Source organism: Dama dama, chromosome 23 (assembly GCF_033118175.1).
Source record: "Dama dama isolate Ldn47 chromosome 23, ASM3311817v1, whole genome shotgun sequence".
NCBI lineage: Eukaryota > Metazoa > Chordata > Mammalia > Artiodactyla > Cervidae > Dama > Dama dama.
In genome coordinates, this window is record NC_083703.1 from 61,208,536 (window position 1) to 61,228,302 (window position 19,767).

At 49.9% G+C, this 19,767-nt stretch overlaps 1 protein-coding gene across 3 annotated transcripts in view; it reads left to right on the forward strand.

Moving 5' to 3' along the window:
• The first annotated feature begins 2,641 nt into the window (after positions 1 to 2,641).
• The window catches only part of HM13 (histocompatibility minor 13), a 38,656-nt gene continuing 21,530 nt past the window's right edge, over positions 2,642 to 19,767 (forward strand). The window contains exons 1-3 of one of the 3 annotated variants that reach the window (XM_061127005.1): positions 2,642 to 2,943; positions 10,940 to 11,038; positions 16,118 to 16,200. In XM_061127005.1, coding sequence (XP_060982988.1) covers positions 2,761 to 2,943; positions 10,940 to 11,038; positions 16,118 to 16,200 — 365 coding nt within the window. In that variant the 5' untranslated portion in view covers positions 2,642 to 2,760. The remainder of the gene's footprint in view (positions 2,944 to 10,939; positions 11,039 to 16,117; positions 16,201 to 19,767) is intronic. The other 2 variants (XM_061127002.1, XM_061127003.1) reach the window with 2 other exon arrangements.

The following is a 19,767-nucleotide window of genomic DNA, read 5'->3' on the forward strand; positions in this document are numbered from 1 at the left end:
GCTGTGATCCAAGATCCAATCAAGGATGATACATTACATTTGCTTTTTACCTCTCTTCAGTCTCTGTTCATCTACACCATGAATTTTATTTTCTTTCACAGCGCTGGCATTTTTGAAGAGTTCTGGCTAGCTATCCTGAATATGCCACAGTCTGACATCTTCAGATTTTTCCTGATGTTTCCTCATCAGTAGATATAGATTAAACGTGTTTGGCAAGAAGACTGCTCAGGTGATGAGTCCCCCACATTGCATCACATCTAGTCCTTTTGTCCCATCCCATTCAGTAATGGCTAAGTTTGATCACTTGGATAAGGGAGTGTCCACCAGATCACTCCACTATAAAGGCAAGTTTTTGTTTTTATAAATAACAAGTCATCTGTTATTGTGTGACTATCCTGTGCCTTAAAAAAACCTTTCTCCCACAGCTTAGCATCCAATAATGATCCTTACTTAGTATTTTCAGAATTATTTAAGCACATAATAGTGTGTGCAAGTGTGTGTGTGTGTGTGTGTGTGTGTGTGTGTGTGAGAGAGAGAGAAAGAGAGAGAGAGCATATTTGAGAAAAAAAAACTGGAAAACCTGAAATCCATTTACAGTGACCAAACACAGTAATAAGTGAAAGGGGAGAGGGTAGGATCTACATCTTTCTTTGGAGCAAGTGTTTGGTAATTTAACTATTCCAGGTTAACTAGACAGGCCCTGTTTTTGACCTCGGCTCAGATCTCTCTGGGAAAGTAACACCATACAGGAGGTTCCAGCAGATAAAGCCTCAGGGCACCACCCCCCCTTCAAGATTGTCTTATCCCTGTCTCCAGAGACTATCAAGACAGGCTAGCTCCAAGCCAGAAATCCAACCCTTCAGAAGCCTTGACAGGAGCTTTCTGAACTTGAGTCGACCCCTCAGTTCCCTAGGTCATATTCACAGTCTCCCACGAGGGTAGAGGTAGATGGCCAGATCTGCCCCGGGCCAAACTAAATCAAGTGCTCAGCCTAGCACAAAGTGAGAGTGTCTCTGATTTCCAATTGTACGCTCTCAGATGAAGAGCCTGGAGCCATGAGGCCCAGCTGCTGGGCAAATCCTGTGGCCTGAATTATTGATGGATGAATTCATCAGGCACACTGCCTTCACCCATCCACTCAGGTCATGTCCAGCTTCTGAAAAACAGAGCCTGCAACTGTACACCATCTGCCCAGAACTAAGTCACTCTGGGAACAACTCCTTAGCCTTCTTTGTAGCTGAAATATGAGAAAAAGCAGAGACTTTGGAGCCCTACAGACCAGAGTCCAAGTCTCTCCTCTTCCTCTGCTGAACTGTGTGACCTAGCTAGCTAGTTTACCTCTGTGAGCCTGCTTCATCATCTGCAAAATGGGACTAATCGTATCTCAGCAGTGTTACTGAAATCAAACAGAACGCTCTTAAAGTTACTAGTATAGTGCCTGGCACTAAGTAGGCAAACAACTCTATTATTCAATTTTTTAGTCTGACTCCTTGCCTTTGTCTCCTCTCACTATGAACCCTATACTCCAACCCCACCTCACCACCTGTCTGGCTTGGATCCAGGCCGTGTGATTTTTACACTATCTATATCACTAATCAACTTACTGCTCTAAATCTACCATTTTTGCCAGCTCTGTGATAATGGAGCTGAACCTTGTAAATATTTCTCCCTTGCCAACCGACATATGTTAAGTCTTTTCAGTAGAGTGTACTAGAGGAATACTGGAAGAGGATAGATCTTCCCTTCCTGGCTCGAGGTTGGCTCACTTCCTGGGTTCCTGGAGAGCATGCTCTTTTCCCACTGCTTGGTCCAGAGTTTCTCCAGTGCTCGGTGCTTGCAGGGTGCAGCTCTTCAGTTTATCTGCCACCTACTTTCTCCAGCTCTTAACTAGGGCATCAGAAGCAGAGCCAGGAACCCCAGACAGCCCAGGCATGCACCCAAGCCCGAGTCACTCCTACCCACACCCTCTCCTCACCCCTGAACACACATGACACTGGGACCCCCACAGGCCTGGCCATCAGCAAAGCAAGCCTCCTGACCTTTGTCCCCTGGAACCGGCTGGAACCACTCTGGCCCAAGCCATATACAAAAGCTCACTAGATTCCTAGAGAGAGAGGTCTCTATAAATTATTAATCTCTCTTAACATGCTATATAACATATAACTACACAGTAATATCCTATCTATTGTTTTATTTTTATTCATTTTATTCCTCCCAACACCCCCTCCCATCACACTAAAATGCAAGTTTCATGAGGGCAGGGGCTGACTTTTGCCTGTTTTGTTCCCTTCTGTGTCTCCAGAGCCTAGGACAGTGCCTATTATACAATGGGGTATTCAGTATTTAAGGAATGAGGGGATGATTAAATATTGGATGAATGCATGCATGTGTAAACAAATTGTTAGTTATTAGGAATTTCGGGGAGTGGGACATCCCGGGATTAAGGAGATTGACTGGGAATGGGGAATGGGGTCCTCAGGTCTCCCTCGGAGTGGATGCCCACCGCAGTGGTCCAGAGCTCTTTTCCCTACCACCAGTATGTTGCTTAGCAACCGGCCTCCTGGCCCTCCGCCGCCGCTAGAGGGCGCGCGGGCGTGGAGACATGAACGCGCACGCGTGCGCGGCGCGGGCCGGCGAGGGAGGCACGTCACTTCCTGTTTCTTTAGGAGAACGTGGCTTTCCCCAGAGCGCCCGATCTTTCCCTCTGCGTCTCCGCTGCAGCGGCCGGAGCTGGAGTCGGACCCCGAGCGCAGCTTCGCCATGGACTCGGCCGTCAGCGACCCGCATAACGGCAGCGCCGAGGCAGGCGGCCCAACCAACGGCACAACGCGGCCGCCTTCCACGCCAGAGGGCATCGCGCTGGCCTACGGCAGCCTCCTGCTCATGGCGCTACTGCCCATCTTCTTCGGCGCCCTGCGTTCCGTGCGCTGCGCCCGCGGCAAGGTAGGGTCCGCGACAAAACCGGGTGCTGTCCACCTCCCACCCTGACACGACTGACACGGACCCTCCCCCCACCCCCGCTTTAGATGGGACAGACACCTCCTCTGTCCGGAAACTCACCCTTCCCAATATCGCCCACCACGGCTTCCCCACCCGAGGCCACATCCCGGGGCTGACCTTAGATGCCTCAGGATGTGGGCACCCATCCGCGAACCAGGTGCCCGAACTGACACCTTCCTCAAATAGGGACTGGTTTCCATCCCCTTTCGGACCTTGATGCGTCCCTCTCTCTGTGCGTCGTGCTGGAAGCCCTGTTGGCAGACCGTCACACTATGATTCGAGCATTGTTTTGAACCTGCTGGTCCCAGCCAGACCAGCTTCACCCCCGGCTCTGGCTGCTCATTCCATGTGGGACACTCACCGCATCCCAGGCTCTGGGTCAGCATCCTTCTGTACCTGCCGGGGCGCTGGTCCTAACACCTCCTGAATGGTACAGTTTCTTGTCATTCCTCACCCTACCCGCCTCCCCAGGTAAGTTCTGGAACCCAGGCTCATCCTTAGGCTCTCACACCTGTCCAGCTGGAATCTGTGACCCATAGAGTACAGATCAGACCCTTGCCCCACCTCAAAAAAAAAAAAAAAACTAACACAGAAATGTTAACTCCTAGAACCCCAGCTCAGGCCCCAGTTTTTTGGATCACTTTCTGGAACCAGTTCCAGTCAGCCAGATCCTCAGAACTTGGCACTTTGGTGCCTCTCTTTTTTAACCAGTCATAGACCCCAAGTTTGCTGGTTTCCTCTTCCCTGCCTAACACCCAAGTTTGGACCTACCCTAGCCTGAGCCCAGACCCTATTCCTAACCCTGTTCCCACCCCAGACCCTGACCCTACCTCAAAGTAGTTCCTCTCTTCATGCCCCTTAAGACAGTCCTTCCACCAAATTGGAGTAACTCAGCTGAGTTGCTGAGCTGCCATTGGCCTCTCTTGTAAGACTGGGCCAGACTCCATCCCTGGCCTTCAACATCTGTCCTGTTGTATACCTAAGAGGATCCCAGGGCCTTCCACCTCCAGACTTCCTCCCTCCCATCCTCCTTTTCTATAGGAAGCTCTCTAGCCTGTTGCACCAATGGCTTCTCACTTCCTGTCAGCCTGTCAGTCATCCTCCACCAGCTCCTGATCTGTGGCTCCCTGCTGCTCCTCCCCCACCCAAACCTGAAGTTGAACCTTAGCGGAAGCTCTCTTACCCAAGGAGGGCAGACCCGCAAAACAGCTGCCGCTTTTGAAACTGCTCAAACCCAGGTTCTCGAAACATTACCCAACTTGAGCAGTGGCTGGAGCCTGCCACCTTTCTTTCCCAAGATGGGAGAACTTGCTGCTGGTTCCCTCTAGGTCAGATGCAGGGGGGATTGGTCAGGCAGGGCTTAGGTGGCCCCGTTTGCCTTACTCTTCTGCCTCTTCTAAGCAGAGTTCAGGTGGCTTTCAGCCTCCCTGTCGTGCCATACAGGCAAACACTTGGTGCAGGGAGAAATTCCAAAATAGATCAGGACAAAGGAGGTGAAGGGCAGTGTGGAATGAGCTAGGCACTTGATGTGAGGGGCTCCCCAAACTTGAGTAATTCTCCATAGCACCTTCTACACATGAATTACTAATCTCTTTAGAAAACACCTTCCAAACAACAGAATTTCCTGAACCTCCACTGTTGTCCAGGACAGAGGGATGCTGCAAAGATGAGTGGGTCAGAGCCCTGTCACCAAGGAGTTTAGGTGTCTGGATGAGTGGGGAATAACTAGATCTGAGATTGTAATGCAAGTAGTGCTGCAGGGTTTAGGGAGAATATTGAGCACGCCTGGAGCTGGGCAGGGCAGCCTTGTGCTGGAGGTGGGCTTGAGCCTTCATGTAGAGGTTGAGTTTCAGCCAGAAGACATTCAAGGCAAAGGAAACTAGGGAAGTAGCTGCACACGGCAGTTTAGGAGTTGGTGAAAGGTCTGGAGTGGCTGGAGCAGAGGGTAAGAATCGAAGAGAGCTTTAGATCTACTGTAGCATCTAAATACCTCTCCCCAGCATCTCCTGAGAGACAGGGGAATTGGAAGACTATGGAATTACCATCAGCTTGACCATTAGTAGCCTCCAGCCACCAGGGTATCATAAAGCTTACAAGCCTTCACTCTCTGATTCTCCCAGCTACTGACTGAGGCAGGCAGAGCCAGTTTTATTATCACCATGGTACAGAGAAACTGAGAGGCAGAGAAATGATTTCTCTGCCAATTAGGGGCAGAACCAGGTGTTCCTAGTCCTGGGCTCTCTCCTGGATGCAGTTGCCTGCATCATACAAGTGGCATTTTGGCCTGGGGAGAGGAGAGGCCAAATGATTCCCATTTTCTACCCTGAGTCATGTTTCCATGATCATTTGACAAGGGGAGAAAAGTTAGCTTGGGGGCCGAGGAATTTTGATTTCTCACTAGTGTTGGACCCCCACAGCCAGCTGAGAGAGGGCATATGAGGACAAAATTCTCCCTGGAGCCAAGCTGTCCGTGACAGACAGACTTGTGAAGTCATGGGAGGAGAAGGTGAAGCGTCCAGGAGTGTGTTAGGAGGAAGTAGCCATCGGCACAGCCATCCAAGAGCAATGCCTATCCCTGTCTGAGACCTGTGTTCCCAAAAGGGAGCAGGTCCCAGGAACAGCTACCTGTCAGATTGATCAAAGGCCTTTGGCTGGTAACTCCGAGGAGCCCCCCAGCCAGCTGGACTGGGCTCCTGCTCTATGCCAGGCCCTGGGCTGGCTACCAGGAGTGCCAGACAAAGAGGCCAAGCCTTACCCTCACAGACCTCAGTCTCCAACGAGAAATAGCTGTGGGACCAGCCAACTGCTCAAGGAGGCAGCCATGATCTTTGCCAGGGTGGGCAAGAGCTCAGCAGGCAGGACAGGAGAGGGAGATGTAGGACCACAGGCATGTTCTGGGAGGCAGTGAGCAGTTTGATGCGAATCCAGTACACGTGCTGGGGTGAGATAACAAGAAGATGCTCCAGGAACCTGCAGCCTTTCTGAGGTATGGAATCCCGAAAGCAACGAAACAGCTAATCTTCATAGCCACTACATGTTTTGTGTTTGTAAAAGTTCAGGCAACACAGAAGCATGAAGGAAATCCCGCCCCATACCACTTCCTTGGAAGTAACCCAGTTTGTTTGGTGTGCATCCTTCCCCACCTTTTTCTGTGCGTATACAGACATGTACGTGCTCATGTGTGTACACATATGTAAATTTATTTTTATAAAAATGGGATTTTGCAGTACATGCTGCTCTGAAACCTGATTCTTTTTTTTTCCTCCAAAGCGGTATGTCTCAGTCATTCTCCTGTGTCGGTACATGTAGACTTACCTTGTTGTTTTATGGCGGGGAGGGTAGGTTACGCACACTCGTGGTATAGAATTCCAGAAGGACTGAGCAGAATCTCCCTCCCACCCCAGCTGCCCAGTTTCCCTCCCCAGGGGCATCCCCTACTACCTCTTTCTTGGATATCCATCGAGAGGTGTCTGTGCCTCTGCAAGTAAATAAGCGCACACTTCCCCCCATCTTTGCTGTATAACTGTTGCCCTTTGTTGTTTCCGTTGTTTAGTTGCTCAGTGGTGTCCGACTCTTTGAGACCCAATGGACTGTAGCCCACCAGGCCTCTCTGTCCATGGGATTCTCCAGGCAAGAATACTGGAGTGGGTTGCCATTTCCTTTTCCAGGGAATCTTCCCAACCTAGGGGTCGAACCCATGGCCCCTGGCGCGTCTCCTGCATTCCAAGCAGATTTGTTACTGGGGAAGTCCACATTTTGTTGTAGACACACTCTTTGTACCTTGATGTTTCGACCACTTGTATGCTTCAAATCTAGCACACCAGCACACATGGAGAAGTTATGTTTCTTAATAGCTGTATGGTGTCCCCTGTACCCCACAACCATGATTCTCAAGGTGTAATCCCTGTACCAGCAGCAGCAGCAGCACCTGGAAACTTGTTAGAAACACGTACCTGTTCACAGGCCCTACTGCCAATTCTGACATGTGCTCAGGTGTGAGGACCCCTGATTTGGAGTCCTCCGCTAGTCAGTCAGTTTGTGTCAATCTGCTATCATAAGCCATGCTGAAATTAATCTCATTATACATTTGTTACTTAATGCTTCTCTGTGTATTTGTAGGGTAAATTCCTTGAAATCGATTTACTGGGTCAGAGGCTCTATGCGTGTTTAATTTCGATGGATTTCATCAAGTTATCTAGTGCAGAGATTGTACCAGTTGATACTCCCACCCGTAGTGACCTTGATTCTCATTAATGGCTGCTTGGTAGTCCATTCTCCAGAGGTTTCTGAGCTGTTGTTCAATGTGATCAGGTCCTTCAGAAAGAGCTCCTGATAGAGGAAGGGGCAGGCGGGAAGGGGCTGGTGAGGTGGAGCTTGTGGAGACTGCAGTGGAGGGTGAAGGACTGGGGTGGGGGTAGTTTGGGAGATTCTTGGGTGAGTGAGTGCACATGCAGTGAGGAGAGGAGACCTGGGATGACAGAATGGTCCATGAATCCCAGATCCTTTGTAGGGCATGGCCTGGAAGCAGAACTCCCAGAGCTCCAGCAGAGCCAATGACTTGAATGAAGTTGGCATCCTGCTTCCCTTGCTGCTTTTGCTTCCGCCCTGATAACTAAGCATCCAGAGTGTCACTGGAAGCTAAATTTATTTCTGCTCTTTGTGTCAGCTCCCAGCCACTCACACCCACCCCAGGAGCCATTGTATTTGCATACGAACATCTAGTTTAAAAACCCAAATTCATTTGAACCAGTCCTAATGAGATGGATGAAGCTGGAGCCCCTTATACAGAGTGAAGTAAGCCAGAAAGATAAAGAACATTACAGCATACTAACACATATATATGGAATTTAGAAAGATGGTAACGATAACCCTATATGCAAAACAGAAAAAGAGACACAGAAATACAGAACAGACTTTTGAACCCTCTGGGAGAAGGCGAGGGTGGGATGTTTCGAGAGGAATCGGGTGGAGAGGGAGGTGGGAGCGGGGATTGGGATGGGGAAGACGTGTAAATCCATGGCTGATTCATATCAATGTATGACAAAACCCACTGAAATGTTGTGAAGTAATTAGCCTCCAACTAATAAAAAAATTAAAAAAAAAAAAAAAAACCCAAATTGAGTCAGTGGTGAATCCAGCCAACTTCTAGTATATTTGTAACTGCAAAGGTTCTGTTGCTGTCAGGATTCTGTTCCTCAGAAAAGTCACAGGCCCCCTGAGCATCTTGACATAACTTTCCAGCAGAAATTTCCAGATAGGAAAGGCAGAGGACATCTAGGGGGTAATAGCCAAGAGTTTGCGCTCTGGAACCAGACTGCCACAGCATGCCTCCTGGCTCTGCCACTTGGCCAACTGTGTGACCTTAAAGCAAGTTACATCACCTCTCTGAGCCTTGGTTTCCTTATCTGTAAAATGGAGGTATTAAAAGTACCTGCTTCCTGGGGTTATTGTGAGGATGAAATGATGTCAAGCACCTAGAATGCTTGGCACCTAGAAAGCCCTCAGTAAATGTTGTCAGTGTTACTGTCCTGGTCAGTCAGATTTCAAGTCTTCTGTGCTGACTCAACATTGCACGTGGGGTATTTCTAACAGTCACACGCAGAAGGCCAGATTTGACTGTGTGGTGGAGCATCTGTCCAACCTGGTTTGCCATCAGATAATATTGAGCCTCTTCCCACCCAGGATCCTGGGCTGAATTGACGTGAATGTGTGGAAACGAGCAGAGACACTGGTTTGCAGGTGATGCCAGAGCCTGTGGGTCCTTTCACACCACGTGCCCTGCGTCTGCAGGTCCCTCTGCCCGTAAACGCTGCTTGTACACAAAGCAGACTCCTCAATTCAGTCAGCATTTACCTGGCTTCTACTGCATACCAGACCCTGTGCTTGGCCTTCACAGCTTTGCCTAAGTAATATCTGCTCTAACCACCTCTGACACTCCCTGCTTCCTTGCAGAAGTAGTGTCCTGTCCACTTTTGCGTGACTCCCTTGTACGTAATAATAATGCAATTTGTACAACTGGTGGGAAGCTCAAGGCACAACACCAAGTACTTCCAATGCAAAAATCGTTGAATCCTGGCAACCCATTTTACAGCTGAGGAAATTAAGGCTCTGAGAAAGAAAATAACTTGCCCAAGGTCCCACCGCTGGGAAGAAGCAGAGCTGGCAGTGGGGCTGGGCCCTCTGACGTCCAAGCCCTCCCTCCACCACTGGGTACTCATGCCACGTATGGCGGCAATTCTACCACGGGTCATGCTACACGGGGATATTCTGTTTACATGTCAAGGTCTTGGCTGACCTGCCTGTGAACACTTTAAGGTCGGGAGCTCATTTAGTTTTGTGCCCACCCTGCTGCTACACAGGAAATACAGTGACTCTGTGGCGGTCCACGGAGAGGGCCATGAACTTGCCCACACCCTACTGCACAGTGCTGCCAAATGCAGACACCAAGGGCTGGGAGGAAGGAAGGAGGATGGGCCTGCTTCTCCATGTCATTATTGCTCATCTGCTCCTAGTGGAGCTGCCAGAGAGTGACTCACACAGCTACCTGTTCCTTTCAGAGGGGAGGATCTCCCTCAGCCCTGGCTGTGTTGGAGTTTGGCTTAGGGCCTCCCCACTTGCCCCTCCCTGATAATCACAGCTCCTTACAGCCGCAGTACTTTAGTTTGCCAGGTTCTTTGACATCTCATTTGGTTTAAGCCTCTTGGCCCTTTTAGAGGTAAGTAAAGCTATAGATAGCGTTGTTCTGTTTGACAGATGAGTGAACTGAGGCTCAGAGAGCACACGATCTGCTTGAGTCACCCAGCAAGCCGTTGTTAGAGCAGTCACTCTAGGTGCATCGTCATGCAGGGACGGTCGCTGGGTCCTTGTGGACTATGAGCACAGAAGTGGATGGAGAGCCTCATGGTCCTGAAAGCTTTTGACTTTTAGATTTATATTTTAAATGTTTTTTAATATAAATTTAAACCAGAAGTATTGGAGAAGGAAATGGCAACCCACTCCAGAGTTCTTGCCTGGAAAATCTCATGTCAGAGGAGCCTGCTGGGCTACAGTTCATGGGGCTGCAAAGAGTCAAACACGCCTTAACGACTAAACAACAGCCAGAGTTACACCAATATAGATTTTCATTAGAAACTCTTTTTGTCATGAATTCCATGGAGCTGATTTAATTTTCTGTGTGATACTGTTAATTCCATTTTCCATTTTAATAGTACTGAAGTGATTTTGCTTGCACTCAGTTGTTTCATGTAGGTATTTATCCTCTGTCAGCTCTATACCCAGATCCCATTCCTGCTAACTCTTTTATCTGCCATTGTGAGTTTAATTGTGGCTTGTACTCTGACCAGATTCATTTTCCCAGTCATGCTTCTTGAGTTTGAGTTTCATCAAGATTTGCTTCTCCTTGCAGTTGTTGTCTTCCCAATGCTCAGTTTTAGCCATTGTTAGTTTTGGTTTGTTGTTGGTCTGTTTCCACTTATAATATTCACTACTTACTGGATAAAAGACTGACCATATTTACACCTCAGCTAACCTGTAAGAAAACTGGAAGTAGTCCTCATGAGGCCTAGGACTGCTCTCCTGTTGCCAGTGTCCACTTTTTTTGTCAGTGTTTTTCTTCCAGTTGTTAGGTACCCACTGCCTCTGCCACACATGCACTGGGTCCTCCCAGGACTGTCCCTGTCGGGGTCCCAGTCTCTTCAATAGCAAGTCAGTGGGATCAGAGCATCCTGCCCCGGGGTGGATAGACAGTAGCCCTGGCAGAGGGAACAGCACTAGCAAAGCCTTGTGTCAGGAAAACATGGGGACCCCTGAGGCACCTCCATGACCAGGCAGAAAGTGGGAAGATGAATGAGCTGTCGTGGCACCAGGTTCCCACCAGCGTCCACAACCCTTGGAGGCCAGAACCAGTCCCCTCTCTCAGCATGGCCTTTCTTTCATCTAGAACGCCTCGGACATGCCTGAGACCATCACCAGTCGGGACGCCGCCCGCTTCCCCATCATCGCCAGCTGCACCCTCTTGGGACTCTACCTCTTTTTCAAAGTAAGTCCTCTGTCACCTGGTGTGTCATTTGGCTTAAATAACTTTATTTTATTTTGTTCTGTTTTTCCCATCACAGGAGACATGCATGTTCATTTCTAGAAAATAAAGAGCAAGAAAAGTAATAACAATTCACCCCTCGACCCACTTCCCTGCTGTGATGCCGGGGGGCTCCTTCCCACCAGTCTTTAGTTCCCTTCTCCGTGGAGCTTTCTGTTCTGTTCTGTTTTGGTTTCATTGTACTCTCCATGTTGGGGTGGGGTATAGCTGTGTCTCGGACATACCTCTACTATACTAATTGCTTTTCTTTTTTTTTTAATCTATCGAGGTTTATTTTCCCAATAAAAGTTACACAGGCTCAGTGTTGAAAACCTGGAAAGCACAGAAAAGTAAAAAGGGGAAAACAGCAGCCATCCAAACCCCCCCTGCCAGAGACAGTCACAGAGCCCCTTTGGAGGTGTGTCCTTCCTCTGCATGGTCCCCCGTAGCTGTGACCACGTGGCGTGCTCAGTCCTGCAGCTGCTTCCCTCACTTCACATTGATAACCTCATAAGCATTTTCTCATGTATCACAAACTCACAAACTTTTTATCTTAGTAGAACATGTACTGTTTTCTGATGACAAAAGTTATGCAGAAAACTGAGGAGAAAAATACACAGGTCATCACCATTAACACCTTGGCATATCTCCTTTCAGACTCTTCATAAGCATATTTTTAATGTAATTATAGTCATTTTATAACTTCTTTTTAAAAATAACACAGTACAAGCCCTTTTTTCCTGGTCATTGAAGATTTTTCAAGGGTAACTTTTTTTTTTCTTTGCCACCCTTCATGGCCTATGCATGGTTCTAGTTCCCTGACCAGGGATTGAACCTGTGCTCCTTGCAGTGGAAGTGCAAAGTCCTAGCCATTGGACCATGAGGAAAGTCCTTCCTTAAGGATCACTTTTCATTTACATTTTAAAAATACATGTATGTAGTTTAAAAAAAATTTTTTTTTCAATTTAAGAGAAGATGCAAATAAACCATAATACTCTCCCCAGCATAGTTTCTTATGAGTTACTCCATTATGCATAGATCTACATTTATGTAAAAATTTTCAAACAACTATATATACATCAAACATACAGTTCTTACCAGGGAGATATTTTTGTCTGAGCACCGTCAGATCTGCCTCGTTCTCTGTGACAGCTGCTTGTGGTTCTGTTTCACGGATGCACCCTAAGGGGGCATCCAGCGGTGGGAAGCCCCAGCCCTGCAGCCGTGGGCATCGTTGCGGGCACCTCTCGGCACAGTCACATGTTGTCAGGTGTATCTGCAGTAGGGCTGCCAGCTCACACAGTATCTCCATGTGGTAATCAGAACAAATGGTGCCACATCCATCTGATTTTACCAGTTTACATGCCCTCCAACGGTTACAAGTGTGCTGGCTTCCCTGTGCTCCCACCTACCCCGAGCAGCATCAAAATCCTTTACTTTTACCAGTCTGTGGGTGAGTCAAAAACGCCTGCTTCCCGTTCCATCGTCCCTCGTTCTTGGATCAGAACCACCCCTTTTAATGATTTCAGAATATCCCTCCCAGGCAGATATACCACGGCTGGCTGACAGCATCCCCCTCGCTTCACGCAGAAAATGTAGTTCTGATTTTTACTCTTGTTAGTAAGAAGGCATCGGATAACATTAGGTGTTCACTGTTTTTTTCCTTTTTTCCCGGACCTTGGGAGAAGAGGTGGATTTCTCACTTGCTTCAGTTCACAGCACACCGCCATCAGCCACGCCAGGCCACCCGCCTTGTTTTCTTCACCCCTGACACCCATCTCCATTTTTCACCTTCACTTCCCTTCACCAGACGCACCTGCCCTCGTGCATTTGTGTCCTTGGACGTGTGTCTTTTTCAAAGATGTATGGTCTGAGTGTGTCTTTGGAGAGAGTCTCGTCTCCATACGGAGCACCGTGTTCCTTTCCCTCTCCCCTGTACCCTTGCCGTCTCTCCGTGGCTCCGTGTACATGAGCACGGTGCATCCGATTTGGCTTTTGGCAGCTATTTCTCAAGTCTCTACTGTACTAAGTGCTAGGAATACACACCCAGGCCTTTGCCTCAGGACCATCTAATATTTTCAGTATTTAGGATTCTCTCCTTACGCTCGATTCCCCAGAAAGGAATTCCTGGCAGCAGAGGGTATGAACATTTTTATTTAAGGCTCCAGACACCTGTTGCTCAGCTTGTCCTCCTCTCCAGGCAGGTAAGCCCCAGCCTGCCTTGTGCCAGAGGACACAGTGTCCATCCCCGCCAAGTCACCAGAGTGTCATGTTGTGATTTCTGAAAGGCAGCTGCCTGGATAACACAGGCACCAGTTTCTTCCCAAACTCCAGGCTGACCACTGGATGTGGTTTGCATAACAGTGGCTCTCACTCTCTCCTTCGGCCCCTTTCCTCCTCTCCTGGTTAGGGCACCGGAGTTTGTTGCATTTCTCAAGATCATAAAATTTACCTTATCGCACCTCATTTAAACCTGATTGCTTTGAGGCAGCTTACGAAAATTAAATCCAATAGCATAAGGAAAATAAAGGAAGAAATTGGGGTAAAGGAGAAAAAAGGATAAAATAGTAGAAAGCAAGGAAGCTTTGGGTGAGGACCCTACCCAGACCCTGTGCTCCAGACTCTGCAGACTTGTACCCCTGCCAGAAGTGCCCCTGACACGGGTATAGCCGTGACTTTCTAGCAGCCGAAGCACAAGTTCAGAATTGGCCCACAATTCGTAGTCCACACAGTCAAGCTGACCAGAAGCTCAAAGACATGACCAAAGGGAAAAATTTTCCCCGGGCCCTTGTTAAAAGAGCACTGTGTGAGGGGGTAGCACATCCTTGCGAGTTAACTCGGCCCGCACACCTATGCGGGTAGGAGCGTTCGCCCTGTGGCCTGTTCAATCCGTCTACAAGTCTCTGTTGAGAACTCACGCCGTGTGCTGTGCTGGGTGCAGGGCACTGCAGTGGGGAAAGCAGCTGGCCCACCCCTGCCCTCTAGGAGCTTGAAGTGGTGGAGACAGACACCAGTCTAGCAATCAGTAGATAAACATGCGGTGAGAGTCTCGGGAAGCGCTGTGGAGTCAAGGCTTGTAGCGCCAGAACAGCACGGAGGGACCTGCCCCTGCCCAAGCCCCCACTTCAGACAGCAGCCCCTTACCTGCCTCGCTGCTCAGCCGGGAACCCTAGACACACCCTCCCTCCCACAGCCCACAGCCCTGGGCACGTCCTGCTTCTCTAGCCCAGAGATCTGGAGTCTGACCCCCTCTCGTCATGTCTTGCATCCTCCCACACGCAGTGCCCTCCTGGCTGGGCTGTCACCTCGGACCTCAGCCCTGTGGGGTGTGCCTTCCACACCGCTGCAGGGGGATCCTCTCAGGCCATCAGACCAGGTCACAGCCTCGCCCTCAGCCCTGCCTCACCAGCGCGTCTTACCCAGACGAAGCTAAAGCCTTATTCACAGCTCTGCAGGTTCCGTCTCCCTCCTACCGTCCCAGCCTCGTCTCCTGACGCTCTCCTTCCTCCCTCAGCTCCAGGCCTACAGACCCTCACTGTTCCCTGCACACGGGAACACAAGGCCCCCTCAGGACCTGTGCACCCACCCTTCCCTCCGCCTCTTCCCGCAGACATCCTCACAGCCGCTCCCGTACTTCCTTCAGGTCTACTCCTAAGTGAAGTGTCGGAGGCTTTCCTGGGCCCCCTGAATGACAGTCCCGCCCCACTCTGCTTGCACTGCTGTGCTTTTCTTAGCACCCATCTCCACCTGACGGGTGTTGCACGTTCATCTCTTGAGATTCTCCCTCTCTGGCGCCTGAACTCTGTGAGAGCAGGGGCTTTTCTGCCTATTCCAGTGCTGAGCACGGCGTGCGGCACATAGCAGACGGTAAACATGAGCTGAATTAATGAAGGTCATGTCGAGGAAAGCTGCTCAGAAGCCCAAGTGAGGAGAAGAGAGCTTCCCAGACAGAGGGGCATGTGCCTGGGCCACCCAAAGGTGAGAACATACCACACCAAGGCCAGTGTGGCACGAGCTGCAATCACGGAGGCCTGCGGTGGTCACCACGAGGACATGAGAAGCCAAGGAGAGGATGTGGACTCGAGCAGGGAAGCTGCTGAGAGGTGTTAAGCAGGGAAGCAAGGTGATCAGACAGGCGTTTAAACAGATCCAAGAACAGCCTTGTTTGAGAGTCGTCAGTGGCCCCGTGTCCCACCCCGCAGCACATTATTTCCCCCCCAGTAAGAGGGCCTCACAATAACAAAAGACGATATGATACTGTGATCATGGAGCCATATAGCGCAGCCTTCCCAAAGTCCAGAGTTAACAACATGTGACCACTGGCTCTGGAGCCCTGTGAGAGAAACGTTCCTCAGGTTCACCCAAAATAAGACCCTGAAGCATCTGTCAGGGCCTGCCATCAGAGCTTCAGGCAGCATTGTGGGAGAGGTGGCCCAGGAGAGGATGGAGAGTGAGCAGGGTGCAGGTAACTCATAACTGGGTGGCCACCCACAGGCTCCCTCAGCTTTTGAGCAGAGAGGAGGAAGCTTGGAAGAGTTTGTTCTGGGGTTCAGATGGCTCTCTTGGGACTTTGAACATCAGGCTCCCCTCCCCTGTGACTGCCACCCACACCCACACACACACAGCCACACACACCCACACCCACACAGACACACACACACACACACACACACACACACACACACACACACACACACACACACACACACACACACACACACACCCGTTGCCTGTCTCCAAGTGGAACCACCAAGGGCAGACCTGCAGACTCCTTCAGTCAGTTCAGTTCAGTCGCTCAGTTGTGTCCGACTCTTGGCAGCCACTTGGGGAGGCATATCTGAGGGCTTGAGGGTCCTTCCCTTTTTCCCATTGCCAGAGAAACTGGAAGCCCCCCCACTTCCCAGTACCATTTGAGATTCTTCTTGACACTGTTCCCCAAGTCCAGAGTGGGGAGACCATCTCCAGAAGAAAAGCAGGGAGTCTGGTTTCCTCATGGCCTCCGACAACCCTGACGTCCTGTTTCTCTTTGTATCTCTGCCTCAGATATTCTCCCAGGAGTACATCAACCTCTTGCTGTCCATGTATTTCTTCGTGCTGGGAATCCTGGCCCTGTCCCACACCATCAGGTCAGAAGGCATCTCTGCGACCTTTGAAGCAGCTTTCTCAAGAGCCAGTACAGGGTCTCGGATGAGAACGTGACCTTTGGCGTCATTCAGAGCCAGGTTTGAATCCTGGCTGTAAAAACCCAAGGGAACTTTTCCCCTGGGTTATACTGTGGGTGACCCTGCGTGAGAACCAGAGCCTCTCTGGGCCACGGTTTCTTTCCAAGGAAGGATAAGACTGTCCGATGGGTGTTTGCCACCACGGTTGTTGGGAAAATTATCTGTGAACAGTAATGTCGTGGTAGTTGTCACAGTACTGAGATGAGTTTTGCCGGTGCCACCTGCTGGATGTCGTGGCTGCTGCGCACGCGCGAAGCTGGCTTCTTGTGGTCTCAGCTCCTAAGAGAGCAAGGCAGTATTGAGAGAAGTTAGGAGCACAGGCTCTGGAATTTGACTACCTGACTTGGAATCCAGACTCTGCCACTTAATAGCCCTGTGACTTTGGGCAGGTTACTTAATCTCTCTGTCCTCAATTTCCTCACCTGAACGTGAAGGAAAATGATCATACCTTTCTCATCGGTCATGTAGAAACTTTTAGGACAGTATCTGACACTCAGTATGTTCAGTAGCTGTTAGCCATTGTTGTTATCATTGTAATCTGTTGCTTTTAATCCTATGACACATTCAGAAACTGAAGCTCAGAGAGGTTAAGAAATTTGCTATGATGACACAGCTGATAAGCAGCAGAGCAAAGATTCAAATCTGAGTTTCTGTGGCCGCAGAGCCCATCCTCTTCACTGCCACCCTGCTCTGATCGTCACGTGCTGTGTGTTCAGTGGGGATGAAGGAACTAAACCAGGAGTCCTCGGGTGGGGCGCTTACCCAATGGGAGGGGTGCCCCCAGCCCAGCCCCTGGCTGTGACTGCACAATCACCCCAGCCTGCTTCCATCTGGCCCCTTGAAGAGGTACAGCCTCAGGCTGACAACCACGGAGGTGGTCAGCAGACCAGGAAAAGTTCCCGGAAGGCAGGAACGCAACTTGAACGCAGCCCTGAAGGGTAGGAAACCTGAATGAGGGTGTAGGAGGGAGAGGCCAGGCCAGGAGCCAGAAGGTCTGTGCACATTGTAGGTGCAGTCAGGACCTTCCCAGAGCAGTCAGAGAGGAGGAGCAGGATCCTCAGGAAAGCCCTGGGAGTTGGGGGAGTTTGGCCTGGTTCCTTGAGGCAGGACCTGGGAGTCAAGAATGTGGGCCCAAGAGGCAGTCAGACCTGGAACCAAGGCTCAAGTTACTCAAGCTCTCTGAGCATCAGTTTCTTCACCTATAAAATGGAGTAGCTCCTTGGAGGGGCGTGGGAACGTTCAAGTGAGCATGTCTGTGACATGCCCAGAGCAAGAGGGTATGTCCAGAGCCCACCGAGGGTGAGAGCAACTGGCTCGAGTCACACAGCCACATGGGACTGAGGTCAGTGTTGTCTTCAGCTTCACCCACCTTCACCCACAAGGCTGTGTTCTAGGGCTACACTCCACCCCCAACCCCCCCAATCCTTCTGGAGATCCTGACTGACGAGCCCAGCAAGATAGTGGCAGAGCTAGTCACCCTTCCTCTATGAACAGACCTCTCCTCTCCTGGTGGACAAGGTGAGGAAGGTCATTTCCCATGCTGGTTGTGTCAGTAACTCAGTTGTGTCCAACTCTGCGACCCCTGACTGTAGCCCACCAGGCTCCTCTGTCCATGGGGATTCTCCAGGAAAGAATACTGGAATGGGTTGCTGTGCCCTTCTCCAGAGGATCTTCCTAACCCAGGGATTGAACCCAGGTTTGATACCGCATTGCAGGTGGGTTCTTTACTGTCTGAGCACCAGGGAAGCCCAAGAATACCGGAGTGGGCAGCCTATCCCTTCTCTAGATCTTCCCAACCCAGGAATCAGACCAGGGTCTGCTGCATTGCAGGCAGATTCTTTACCAGCTGACTTACCAGGGAATCCCATGCTGGTTAGGAGCCCCCCAGTTCTAGCGCATCCCACCCCCTCAGCATCTGCGAGAGTCCTTAACACAGCCCAACCACTGCCTTAGCATGAAAGAACCAAATATATTTTGTTTGACCAGGTGCTGAGGAGTTGATTATTTCACTTTATCTCAACAGCCCTACAAGAGAGATCACCAGCCACCTGCCCAGCAGGGTATTTTGAACCTGTGTCATTTTGACACCCTAGATCTTCCTATTTTCCTTTTAGGACAGTAACTGAGAAACATTGTCCAAAATTTCTCATGGATTAACCAAGAAAGAGTTGTCTATCTTTTAACCAAGTCATAATTTTTATTGATAGAAATTATTAGCAGAAAATAGAACTAAAGCCACTACAACTGCACGTGGTAAAATCTGTCAGTGACTCATTTTCCTGAGACGATTTAGAGCACAGTGTGACTTGGGAAGATGAGGCCTTGTGAAAATGATGACTGGCCATGGGCATAAGGGGTACTCACCATTCAGGGTCCAAGCTATCCTCTGAAAAAGAAATTGATCCAGACTGAAAAACTGGGATGAATGGGATGAAAGAAAGCCTTACTATAAAATGTACAGGGAAAAGAACTGAATCAGATAAAAATAATTTTCGCAGAAAAGGGGGAGGGCATAATTTAATCATGCTATTTAGATAGTTGATCTGAGAATTAAATTTACCTTCCTTTGAATGGAGTTTTCTTAAGTATTTTCTCCGAGAAGTCTACAGTATCGTTAAAATTTTGGTTGGGTTTGTATGTATCCCCAGACATAGTCAGACCTTCCTCAGGATCCAAACAAGGACTGCAGGTTCAAGACAGGAAAACTGAGGCTGAGAGAGCGTCACAGCTTTCAGGAGCAGAGTGGTTTTGAGCACGGGTCTAACTGTGCAACCAGGTATTTTTTGTAGTTTTGGCAAAAATGAAGGAGAAGAGAGAGCTTAAGGATGGGGCCCGGGCACGCTGTCTCTGATGGGCCTGTGGTTTCCTGAGGACCAGCAGAGGAGGGATCTGTTTGCTGAGAGGCTGTAGGGGCTGAGCCCCAAGGCACGGAGTCCAGGCGGTGGCGTTTGTGGGATTCCTTCCACTTCCCCAGCTGCCGTGAGCCTCCCAGGGAAGGAACCACAGCCTGGGGTGTCACAGTGAAGCGAGGACCCACAGCCTGCCTTCACCCTCTACAACCACCAAGACTCAAGCCTGTGCCAGTACCCTTCCTGCCAAGGGAACTGTGCAGCTTATTTTTACCACCTCTGAGCTCATATCCCACCCAGCTGACCTTTAGAGGGAAAGGTCCTTAAGACCATGATCTGCAACCCCAGGAGGGAGAGGCCACTCAGCAGTTTGCCCTTTGCCTTCACCCCCAGGGGAGAAGGGCAGTAGGATGTGGTTTCCCAGCAGAAAGCAGTGACCTTTAGGCTTGACGTGAGCCTTCGAGGGCTGGAAGGAGTGAGTCTCTGCCTTCTACAAAAACCTGCATTCAGAGGTGTTCAGCAAGCATTTACCAGCTGCCTGTCAGGATCCCTGCCTTTAAGGCAGGCTCACACCAGCCAGGTTGCTTGTCTCTTGCCCCGTGTTGTCCAGCAGCCCCTCTTT